Source organism: Peromyscus leucopus, chromosome 2, assembly GCF_004664715.2.
Source record: "Peromyscus leucopus breed LL Stock chromosome 2, UCI_PerLeu_2.1, whole genome shotgun sequence".
NCBI classification, from domain to species: Eukaryota; Metazoa; Chordata; class Mammalia; order Rodentia; family Cricetidae; genus Peromyscus; species Peromyscus leucopus.
Genome location: NC_051064.1, coordinates 56,934,817 through 56,946,910, shown reverse-complemented (window position 1 = coordinate 56,946,910; position 12,094 = coordinate 56,934,817). Strand labels below are relative to the sequence as shown.

General features: G+C 49.6%; 1 protein-coding gene across 1 annotated transcript in view; it reads right to left on the bottom strand.

Moving 5' to 3' along the window:
• The window catches only part of Ccdc180 (coiled-coil domain containing 180), a 60,708-nt gene that overhangs the window by 30,700 nt on the left and 17,914 nt on the right, over positions 1-12,094 (bottom strand). The window contains 9 exon segments of the mRNA XM_028859520.2: positions 509-689; positions 3,228-3,403; positions 4,391-4,617; positions 5,967-6,346; positions 6,349-6,525; positions 6,644-6,683; positions 7,731-7,857; positions 8,893-9,008; positions 10,688-10,861. Coding sequence (XP_028715353.1) covers positions 509-689; positions 3,228-3,403; positions 4,391-4,617; positions 5,967-6,346; positions 6,349-6,525; positions 6,644-6,683; positions 7,731-7,857; positions 8,893-9,008; positions 10,688-10,861 — 1,598 coding nt within the window.

The following is a 12,094-nucleotide window of genomic DNA, read 5'->3' as shown; positions in this document are numbered from 1 at the left end:
CATAAGCCCCCCCCCCCCCGAATCGGCTGCCCCTGTGACTGACGGCTGCAGAGATACCTGCCATGGTCCTTCCTGTCACCGGAATGAGGCCCCTGGCTTACATCTCTGAGTGGCCTTGCTGGAGCCTCTTGCACTACCTGCCCTGCAGATGCCCTTCCCTAAGTTTTGACAGGCACCTATGGGTTCATCAGCAGTGCCCTTCTAGACAGACAGGAAGCCCTTCCAGATGCCCCCAAAGGGAAGCAGTCTTTATCAACGTGGACATTTCCGAGCACAGCATCCGCACCTTGCACACGGCCCGTGTGTATGTACTTCTCCCATCCCAGGCTATGCACCCGCTGCCTCACCCACAGCCAATGCTGCCCATGGAATCTGTTGTTGTTGTTGTTTTCTTTGCTCTGGTGAAAAGGTAGCTCAAAAGCAGGCTCCCCAAAGCTTTCTCCTCCTTTGCCAGAAGGAGCTGAGCTTCTAGAGCCAGGCCTGGGAAGAAGACACCCCAGCCCCTTACTTTTGGCTCTTGCTGGCGTTCAAGAAGATGTGCTCCATGTCGTAGATCTTGCGGCGGAAGTTTTTGCTCCGCACAGCTTGCTCTTCTTGGAACTGACAGAACATCAGTCTCTCTTTCTTCAGGGTCTCGATCACACCTGCGCAGTGGTTGTCCAGTCTCTCCCGGTGCAGCAGGAGCTCCGCTGCAAGAGGGTAGGAAGAGCTGCGTCCCTCTGAGACCACTCCTTCCTTGGAATGGGGCCACCTGTTACATCTCCTAGGCCAGCCCAACAGGAACCACGCCTGTCAGGCAAGGACCCTTACCATGCCCCAGCTGCCCTCTCCAGGGTGGGACGGGATCCGGACTGGGACCCCGAGGAAGCCAATGAGCACCCACCTCAAGGTCCCATACTGGAGAGGGGCTGTGAGCCTGCCCTCCCTGCTGGAGGAGCCCTGCTGCTGATCGGGCAAAACTAGGGATAGAGAGAATCCCCGGGAGCGGAGGATGGCTGGAGGTGTTTGGGGGAGCACTGAGATCTCGGTAGGGGTACCTCAACAAGCACAAAGCTGGAAAGTCTTGATCTGTTCCATTACACCAATGAATACTATGCCCAATGCCCCAAATTCCAACTGGCTCCAAGGTGAGGTAGAATGTAAAAGGATCAGGTCTCCAGAGCCCCTTCAGAGGCCTTTATGGCAAGCAGAGAGCCCCCACATCTCCCACCTGAGTGTGCTGCTGCCTGGAGTGATTGACAGAAGGGCTGTTCTAACAAAAATACATACAGTTCTACAAAAACAAATGGCGTCGGCAGACCAGAGACACCCGGACACCCGTGCTTACTTCCTCACTGTTCACAGTAGCTAAGGTGGCCTAGGTGGCCATCAGCACACAAGTGGCCAGCTGCACTGTGGTGTGTAGGCGAAATGGAATTCTACTCAGCCACGGAGGAGAATGAAATCATGTGATGTTCAAGTAAATGGGCAGAACTGGCGATTATGTTAAGCAAAACAAGCCAGTCTCTGAAAGTTAAATAGCACATGTTTTCTCTCATACGTGAAATCTAGATATTACATGAATGAATATATATCTACATCTATCATCTATCTATCTATCTATCATCTATCTATCTATCTATGTATCATCTATCATCTATCAATCAATCAATCAATCAATCAATCATCTATGAATGACATAAAACAAGCAAGGGGACTATTTTGAGGAAGGAAGGGGACCAACAGGAGCATGAATAGGGACAAAAGATGGTAATGGGAGATGAATATGGATAAAACACAATGACATACACATACATGAATGAGAAAAATGCCATCATGAAACCCGTTATTCTGTATGACGGTTAACTTTTTTTTTTTTTTTTTTTAGAGGGGGCAGGTTTCGAGACAGGGTTTCTCTGTGTAGCCCTGGCTGTCCTGTAGACCAGGCTGGCCTTAAACTCAGAGATCTACCTCCCGAGTGCTGGGATTAAAGGTGTGTGCCCGGCTGATAATTAACTTTTTTTTTAATTTAAAAGCAGTGTGGAGCTGAGATTCATTGTTGTGGTCTGAGCGTCCAAGCTGAGCATCGGGCTGGGGAGCCAGAGCGGCAAACGGGGCCAGCCTCCGGTGCAGTCCTTTCATCCCTCCCTGCATTTAGTTCAGTTTTCCAGAACTCGAGACTGCACATCTCAGGGCCTGCCACCACCACTGCTCCGGGCCACGGGAGTTTGCATGGGATCACGTGGAGGCTCCAGGAGAGCCTTAAATGGCTATGGATTCAAGTGAAGTGTCCACAGGAGGTCACATAAGAGTCCGACTCTATCTGTGTGCACCTCCCCATTAGTGGAGCTTTCTACCGAAAAACGAAAAGGTTTGTCTTTCCAAGACCAACGATCGGGTGAAAATAATGGCTTCCACCCTGGGGCATCACATCTCAGACCACCCGTGGCTCCTCCCTACCCACGTCAGTACCTTCTCCTATAGAGGAGGGGAGGGAGGAGGGGTAAGGGCGTCAGATGATCTGTTCAGAGTTATACAGCCAGAGAAAGTGAACCCGAGAGCTCTGGATTCTAAGCTGGAGACTTGCTGCTAGAGCATCGCCCAGACCGGTGTGTATCTGACAGGTGTGGGAGGAGACCTGAAACCCAAGAGCAACAACAGGACAACACTCTTCCTTTTGCCCCTGACACTCTACAAAGGAAGGGAGGGAGGAAGAGAGGGAAGGAGAAACACCCATGAGTGTGCGACACGGAGACTCCCACAATTCTGAGGCTAGCTCGGGATACATGATGAATTCTGGCCAACCTAGGCTACCAAGTGGAGATCTTGTTTCAAGAAGGAAGAAAGGAGAGCGGGGAGAGAGAGAGAAGGAGAGGGGGAGGGAAGGAAGGGAGGGAGGAAGATTTTAAAATTTCATATGCTGGAGCCGGGCGTTGGTGGCGCACGCCTTTAATCCCAGCACTCGGGAGGCAGAGCCAGGCGGATCTCTGTGAGTTCGAGGCCAGCCTGGTCTTCAAAGCGAGTTCCAGGAAAGGCACAAAGCTACACAGAGAAACCCTGTCTCGAAAAACAAAAAAACAAAAACAAAAAAAAAAAATCTCATATGCTGATCCTGGGCATGCCTTCCAAGTGTGATGACAGCCTAGCATTACACAGGCAAACTGGGGCATTTAAAAAGGAAAAAAGATGAGTTCACGGGTCAGTAGGGGATGTCTGGGACAAGTGGACCTCCCCAGGATGGCTCTAACCTGCTCTCACGTTGTGAATATCCTTCTCCACGTGCTGGAGTCTTGGCTTGTGCAGGTGCAGACGCAGCTCCAGTTCCGAATCCAGTTCGTCAACCTTGGCAGCCACAATGATGCGAGCGTTGAGGGCACACTGGTCAAACCACTTCTCCAGATGCTCAAAGAAGCCAGCTCGAACCCTGGGCAGAGAGGAGCAGTCATCTCCGGCAGCAGTCAAGACCCGTCGATCGGCCATACTGAGACCCACAGTCCTTCGTGCCCTCGTGCCTCATTTGTTCCCCATGCACATGTCATCTCATCAAATGGATGGACACCATCCACCCACTAAGACTCTTGTTGGGTGGTTTCCAAACTTGGGCTCTCACAGAGAAGGCCGTGATAAACAACCCTGTACCTATGTCAAGTTCAGAGGAGCTCAAAGGTTAAAAGACATTGTGGTTCTACATTTCTTCACATCTCCTTAGACCATAGAACACTGGGCTACAGAGGCTTTTTTTTTTTTTTAAGACCACAGGTCATTCCTCCACTGTTCACAGTTTTCCATTTTCTTTGTTGATCACTACAAAATGCCACACGAGATGTAGCATGCCTTTGCTTTTATCTATAGAGCTTTTGCTTTTTGTTTTTTAAGAAATATAAGGGGCTGGAGAGATGGCTCAGTGGTTAGGAGTACTGTTGTAGTGCCCCTTGGTTTGGTTCTGAGAACCCAGAAGATAGTTAACGATGTGTGACTCCAGTTCTTGGAGTTCTGATACCCTCTTCTGACCTCCACAAGCACTGTACACACATGATACACACATACATACATACAGGCAAACACTCATACGAATAAAATAAATAAATCTTTCAAAAATAAAAGAAACTTTAAAGACATAGATATACTAGGAATTAGAAGCCAGAAGTAGATGGCTTGGGGAAAGTATTTCTCTGACAAAGCCCAGACCAACAGAGCACCCTGAGAAGGGCGCAGGGGTTACACTCACCAAGGATATCCATGACTGTGGAGCATTCTGGGACATTTGAGATTCTCTATGGTGTTTTCTCCCCGCTACCCTCTCTCTGTTACCTGAGCTTTTAAGTGTTCTAGCTAAAGTGAATCTTCAGCTCTATCACCTCATGCAGAAAGTTCAGAGTAAGGGAATGTGAATGCGGCCGTTCCCACTCACCGTTTCTTCACTTTCACGATGAGTTTGTGAGGAACGGTCACTTGTTCTACATACTTGGTGCTGAACGCATCGTGGAAGAGCACAACGTGGTAGGAATTCGGCCTTGTGTGTATCCTTTGTTCATCTTCCACCGACAGGAAGGCAAAGTAAGTGTTCCCACTCGCAGTTGTGAAAAACTCCATTTCATCATAGGCCATCTCCTCCAGGCTCTCTTCCTTGTCTTCAGCCTATCCGGAGCACAAGACTTGAAAATCAACCATCAGTTGACGCACGTGACACCACAGACTGAGCCCCTGAGGTCCAAACAGCCAACGCGAGCTTTCCCTAACCTCCTCTTCCCCACACACAGAGCTTTTACTTATTTTCACTTGTTTGCAGAGCTGACCTCAGGACCTATTGCATGCGAGCACTGGATCCCTGAGCTACATCCTCAGCGGTTTTAAAATGGAGAGGTTTCACGTAGAAACCTCAGTTTCCCCTTCTTTGAAACAGCACCGAACAACACTGTTGGCTGAGACTGAGTAGTGATGGCACACTTTTCACTGCTTGTCATTTTTACCTATGGCCTCCAATCTTCTTTTCTCAACACATGTGTGAACATTTGAGTTTGGAATTATAAAAAAGTCCTACGTACCAGTTCTTCCACAGCAATATAGGAAATATGTCTTCTGTCATTCTGCACCATAGAATTCTGCACACCACAGAATATGGTTTTGTGCATTTGGGTATGTTTTGAAGATAAGGTTTGTTAACAATGGGCTACTCGCCAACCCTCAAATGGGAGGTCCTAGGTGCATTTCCTATTGTTATGATAAAACATCCTGACCAAAAGCAACTCAGGGGAGAAAGAGTTTATTTTAGCTCCCAGTTCCGGGTCACGGACAGGAAGTCAAAGCAGCAGGAGGCTGACGCAGTTTGTCCCATCACATCCCCAGACAAGAACAGAGAGGAATGAATGTGCATCTTCTGCTCATCTGCTTACTTGTGCTCAGCTCGTTTCCCCATTCTTACACAGTTTAAAATACCCTGCCTGGGGGATGATGCCGCCCACCGTAGGCTGGGTCTTCCCACATCAATTAATGTAAGATAGGCATGCCCACAGGCCAACCTGATATAGACAGTTTCTCACTGAGACTCTTTCTAGACGGTTCTAGGTTGTATCAAGTTGGCAATGAAAACTACCCATCAAGGGGAGTTTTTCCTGAATGTTTTGTTTTATGTATCTTCCTGTTTATATATAAACAGGATTGAAGTAGGAGAGACTGAGGCAATCTGTGCAATAAACAGGAGGTAAGAAAGAGACCCCGGGGAGAGATGAAGCAAGCCATGTGAAAGATGACTCCAGAATAGGCTGTAGGGGAACGAGAAAAGGAAGGCAAATTTTAAAAACTATTGCTGTGAGGGAAGAACCAGATCTTTGTTGACAAAAATGGAAGGAAATAAATGCTCCTGTAGCTCTTTATCTGGACCTCTGTAGAGCCTGGGCCGTTGGGGTCCCCAGCTTCTCTGAATATATGCATAGGATAAACACAGCAGACTTCCTTCATACCCAACAATGAGCCAGGGGCTGCCTTACCTGACCCATAAGTAAGCTCTCTTGAAAGTACTCCATCACCTCTTCATTCACATCCTCATAGTCCTCCTCCTCGTCTTCCTCTTCCTCTTTTATTTCCTCCTCTTCTTCTTCTTCCTTCTCTTCCTCCTCTTCCTTCTCCTCTTTTATTTCCTCCTCTTCTCCCTTATTCTCCTCTTCTTCCTCTTTATGCTCCTCTTCCTTCTCCTCCTCTTCCTCCTCCTCTTCATCTGCCTCTATCCCCTCCTGCTCTTCTTGAGACTTCACATTTTCTGGTTCCAGGGACGACTCTGAGAAAGTCTCTTTCATGCTCCGAATTTCTTCAGTCTCTTGGATAGACTCTTCTGCCCTGTCACTCTGCGGGAACTTGTCCGGTGGCCCCGTGCCTCTCCAGCCGTGATGGGTTCTGTCTCTTCCCCCGCTTCCTCTTCCGTCTCCTCTGCTGGCTTCTCGGAACCTGTCTCCTGACCTGTGCTTTCTTCAGCTTTGCGGATTTCCACTCTCGCCCTGTGTTTTTTCTTCAGCTTACTTACTCTCTGCATGTAGATCTTTTCGTGGGTTTCTGTTGGTGACCAATAGTAAAGGATAAGCAGACAGCGGCCAGTGCTGCCTGGACTGGGCCCCCCACCCACAGATGTCCTGGAGTGAGGGCAGGGAGGCCCGGGCTCAGGTTGTGTTACCTGGTTGCCTGAACTTGAAAGTCACTTCCCCATTCAAATTCTACAGGGAAAAAACACAAGTCACTACAGGGCCAGCGAAGCCTTTCTCCGGAACACAGTTACTAAAGCTTCATGACTTGAGGTGAAAAGGCTCTGATGTGCCGTGACCAACTCCGTTCACTGGGGCGATCGATGTGTCCTCGGTCCAGGCAAACTCTTTCCCCAATTCCCAGCAACTAGCACCCCCTGATGGTAAGCACTAGGTAACAGAATCAGGGTTCATTCGGACACAGTCTCGGAAGTAAACCAGAGGAAATAGTGAGCAGCGGGGTGAACCGGCTGCACTGGTGTCCAGGGAGGGCGGACAGAACGAGCCTGATTAACATGGTCGTGGGTGAGCTGCTTTTGATGGGATAGAGCTGGTAAGGAACATCCGAGGGAAGAGGGAATGGGTCCTGGCTTAATTATAGTAGAATCACGTGCCAGTGAGAGACATCATGAATGGAACACAAAGCATTATAGAAATTAGACTTTTCACTTTAAGGCTGGAGCCTATCTATCATGTGTGTATGTGAGACAGAAAGAGAGAGAAAGTGAGGGGGTCACTGTGGGGGGCACACATGTGCATGTTACAGAACAGCCTTGGGCGTCAGTCCTCACCTTCCCCCTCGAGACAGGGCCTCCTGACTGTTCACTGCAGTGTCTATCAGACTAGCTGGCTTCTGAGCTTCTGGGGATCCTCCTGTCTCTGACTCTCATCTCCCCATTGAAGCACCAGAACAACAGATGTGGGCTCCTGTGCCTGGCTTTGTGTGGGCTCTGGGATTTGAACTCGGGTTTTCCCACTCGCCCAGCAAACACTACAGTGCTGCTGAGCCACTTCCTAGCCCCTGACCCTTCTAAACCGAGACGGTCTCTGTTCGGTCTCTTCACCCTCGACATTCTGACACAGTTCCCTACTTTGGAGGATTAAGGATGGCTTCCAAATGGTTTGAAATGCCCTGCCTGGGGAAGGATGCTGCCCACTGTGGGCAGATCAGACAGAAAGCCATCCTCTCCCCTGTCCTACTTACTGAGTGGCCCGGGGTGTACCGTCTGTCCTTGATACCTGTTCGAAGATTTCTCGAATGAAGAAGTGTCGGCTGAGGGTGAAGCTGTAGCAGTTGAGTTCTTTGAGTACGAACCCTGGGTACTCCATCACTTCTTTGGTCAGGAGGATGTGAAAACATTCATACCTGGAGGGGGAGGGAGGAAGGGGCACTCGTGGGAGACCCTCGCTGGAGCCGCGCCCCCGGGCCTCCGTCCGGCAACCAGCACCGTATGGAGCTGTCGGGTGGCTATTCTCATAGAAACAGTCTTTGGGTTGCTGTACTGTCTTCCTGATCATACAAGGAGCACATGCTCTTCCCAGAGAATCTGGGAAGTTTTTCATCTGTAATGTGGGCTTACTTTTCCTGTCCACGATCCTAACTCTGTCCTTGAACTTAATCTACAGTATTCCATCAAACCCTCAACCACCACCAGGCTCAGAAATGTTAGCCCTTTCTCGGGCAAAGTAAACAGGTTCAGGAGCTTACTTAGTTCCCCAAAGATAAACTCCCAGATCTATATGCAGCAATCAGATGGAAGGTGGGTCTATTTCTGTGAGTGGTCCTTACAGAATCAGCTGTGCAGAGGCACAAAAATATAATGCAGTTCGCAGAGAACTGTTAGTAATTCTGTATGGAGAACCCAGAGCCAATGAGGAAAAGCTAATCACGAGATGGCTAACATATGACCACGTATCTTCTAAGTAATTGTAGTAGTAAATTCTACACGGTCACTTAAAAATAGATCTATAATTACAGAATATTATATTATTGCATTATATAACTCATCCTTTATTTTTAAAACACTGTACTGGTGTGTATCTGTGTCCATAAATGTGCATGCTCATACAAAAGAACAGCAGGGTAAGAATGAGGAGGACATCTCTGTTTGCAGAAGTTGACTTTTCTGTCCCTTCAACAGAGAGTATGCATGTTTACATTTAACAGGGAACCCAGGTTCTTGGCCTTGATGTTTCTCACTACAAATTTGCCACAGTTCTCCCTAGGAAATTCTATGGGTTCCTGGGTGAGGAGCAAAGAATTGTTAATGTTCTCCAGTGTTAAGGACACGGCTTTTATCTGAGTTTGCTGATCACAGCTCTGGTCTCCTGCGCTACCAGGTATTCCCTTAGTTATGAACCCGGCCATCTCCTCCTGTCTTCTGAGGTCTGCTCAGCCTACCTGGACTTCATGTTCTTCAGAAAAATCTTGGCCTTTTCCAGGTGCACCTTCAGTGTCTCTTCTTGGCTCTGCTGCCTCAGTTGGTCTAAAAGCTTATCCAGGATGATCTCTTGGGTCTGGCAGCCATTCCCAAAACAAGAGAGGCACGGGTGAGTGTCCAGAGCTGGCAGAATGTTAGTGACATGCAGATCCCACTTTCTCCAGAGCTGAGGTGTAGGCCGAAAGCCTGAGAGGAGGACCAAGTCTGTGACCGCCCTTGCTCTCTCCAGCACACACTGGCAGGCTCTGTTTCTGGAATCTTCTTTTGTCCCCACCCACCTCCCCAAGGACCCATCTCAGGAGAGCCACTTCAGGGACATTTCTCTTGGGCCTTGGCCCTAGGGTCAAGCCCGCACTACACATTTCTGAGGCATCTGTAAGTGACAACTTGGAGCCGGTTCCCTGAAATGCTACCTATACCTCACTTTATCAGACCGCATAGACGAGTTAGCAACCTCCACAATTGGGACTTCAAAAGGCACACGATCTCAAGCGTTAGATACTTGGTGAGCTCAGGATGTGACAGGCATCACTGTCGGCTGCTCCCCTGGAGAGGCCTGGGAACTTGGAAGCCCCTGGCTGACGCTGCCTCCTCCTCAGAAGGACGCAACCTCACTTGTCATGTTGGGGGCGGGGCCTAGCCAGTTTCCCCCGAGGAACTTCTCACAAGAGATCCACCATAGTCTTTAATTAGGCAAAGGTCTGCTTTTCCCCTACTCGAACAACTGCATATTAGTAATTCTGGAGTTCACTGTGGGGGCAGGGCACCTGTCTATCACATGCAGTCCTTGGGAGATTTGTCACGCTGTGGTCTTCTTTTAACACTGTGGGGAAAACTTCTCTCTGGCCAGCAGTAAGCTATGGCTCATGATTATACTTTGATCATCTTGTTCATTTTCTTATCATTTATTTACTTAATAAATAAATAAATATAATTTATGGTTTTTCTGTGCGTGCGTGCGTGCGTGCGTGCGTGTATGTGTTTTCCAGGCATGTGAAGGTCAGAGGGCAATTCTTGGAAGAAGCCTCCTCCTGACACTTTATGGGAACCAGGGATTGAACTCATGTCATGAAGCCCTGCATACAATCCCGTCTACCTGCCAAACCACTCCACCAGCACCCGGTCATATTATTTTAACGACCCAGACTTTTTCCCATTCAGTCAGTCAGTCTGTCTTTCTGTCTCTATTGCTTGTGCACACACACTCTTAGAAATAGGCTTGATTCACAAGACCTATCACAAGCTCTGGCCTGGTTCAGGATCCTTCTTCTTGCTCCTTCTATTTCCCCCCAAGATCAAGGCAAGCCTTGGTGCCTCCATCCACACACATTTTGCAATTTAAGGGTTTTACATTTGAGTCTAGGATCTATTTTCACTTTTTTTGTTTATGGTGGGTTGTTTGTTTGTTTGTTGTTGTTAATCTGAAAGCCTGCAGCAGCAGTCTGGGTCCAGCCCACAGCTCCCCACACGCCCCCCACCCCAGTCCGGTCCAGCCCGCAGCTCCCCGAAGCTCCCCCCCCGCCCCGCCCCCCGCCCCCTGCAGTCCGGGTCCAGCCCACAGCTCCCCACACGCCCGCAGTCTGGGTCCAGCCCACAGCTCCCCACACGCCCCGCAGTCCGGGTCCAGCCCACAGCTCCCCACACAGCCCACCCTCCCCGCAGTCCGGGTCCAGCCCACAGCTCCCCACACAGCCCACCCTCCCCGCAGTCCGGGTCCAGCCCACAGCTCCCCACACGGCCCCCGTTTTGGGGCACCTGGTTCTCCTGGTTGTGTTTCTGTCGATGTTGCTCTATCCTCTTCTCCAGCTCCAGCTCTTGGGACAACAGAACACTCTGGTGCCCCTCCCACAGCCTCACAGCCTCCTGGAAGTACCGGAAGAGGTCCGCGCTCTGCAGTTCTGTCTGCTTGGCCAAGGCTTCAAAGGAGCTCTGCCAGGGTAGAACACAGAGACGGTTACCCGGAGGGCAGACCAGCCCAGGCCCCAAGGACGACCTGTCCACAGGGCCATGCTTCCCAAGACAGAAGTTACTACCTGAACACCGTCCCTCAAAGTCAGCTTTAGGCTCTGTGTTGGTTAGTTCTGTGTCAGCTTGACACACGCTATAGTCATCTGAGGAACGAGACTCTCAGTTGACATGACACCTCCGTAAGATGGGCCCATAGGGTGCTCACCAACCTAAGACAGAGCGCCTGTGTGGCCTGGGCAGGCGTCTCCATGACGGGTAAGGTGACCTGCTGATGGCCCATGCAGCCTACGTCAGAAGCTCATTTTTTAGTAAACGGGGGACCTGTAGGTCCCTGGCCCCCGTTTTGGGTAACTGTTGCCTTGCTTGCTGACCTTGACCTTGATATCCTCCCTATGCTAATTCCCTGCCGGGTTCCACCCTCCTGAATGCTTAAAGGAAAGATCCTTGTCTGTGTATCGTGCATAATCGGCGTTAACAGCTTAGATGCAAGATTGTAAAACATCAGTATCGAACTTCTGCCATCCGAGGTTCTCCCATTGTTCTGTAAGCCTGTATTTGAGACCTCTTCCCTCCTTCAATAAACGGCATTCGGCATTAAAAAAAAAAAAAATGGGCCCAAAGGAAAGTCTGTTGAGCATTTTCTTGATTCATTGATGTGGGCAGGCTCAGGCCACTATTAATGATGCTACCACCCCATGGACAGGTGGTCCTGCACTGTAAGACAGCAAGCTAAGCAGACTGTGGGGAGTCAGCCAGTAAGTCCCTCACAGCCTCTGCTTCAGCCCCTGTTTCCAGAAACTCCTGTCTGAATTTCTGCCCATTTCTCTCAATGATGGACTGCAATGTGGAAGTGTAAATAAAACAGACCCTTTGCTCCCTGAGGTGATTTGATCATGGTGTGTTAGCAATAGAAACCCTAACTAAGACAGGCTCCTGGCCTTGCCTGTGTGGGGGTAGCTGGACCGAACCACCTCAGTCTGCAATTCTTTCTCTAAGAACACCCTGTCCCTTAACATCTGGGCACAATTCTGTGCCTGCTGTTAAAAATCTCACATACAACTTCACCTCTTAAAAACTGTGTCAGGGGCTGGAGAGATGGTTCAATCTGTACCTGGTGCTCTTTCAGAAGACCTGGGTTAGGTTCCCCAGCAGCCACGTGGTGGCTCACAACCAATCCATAGCTCCAGTTCTCTG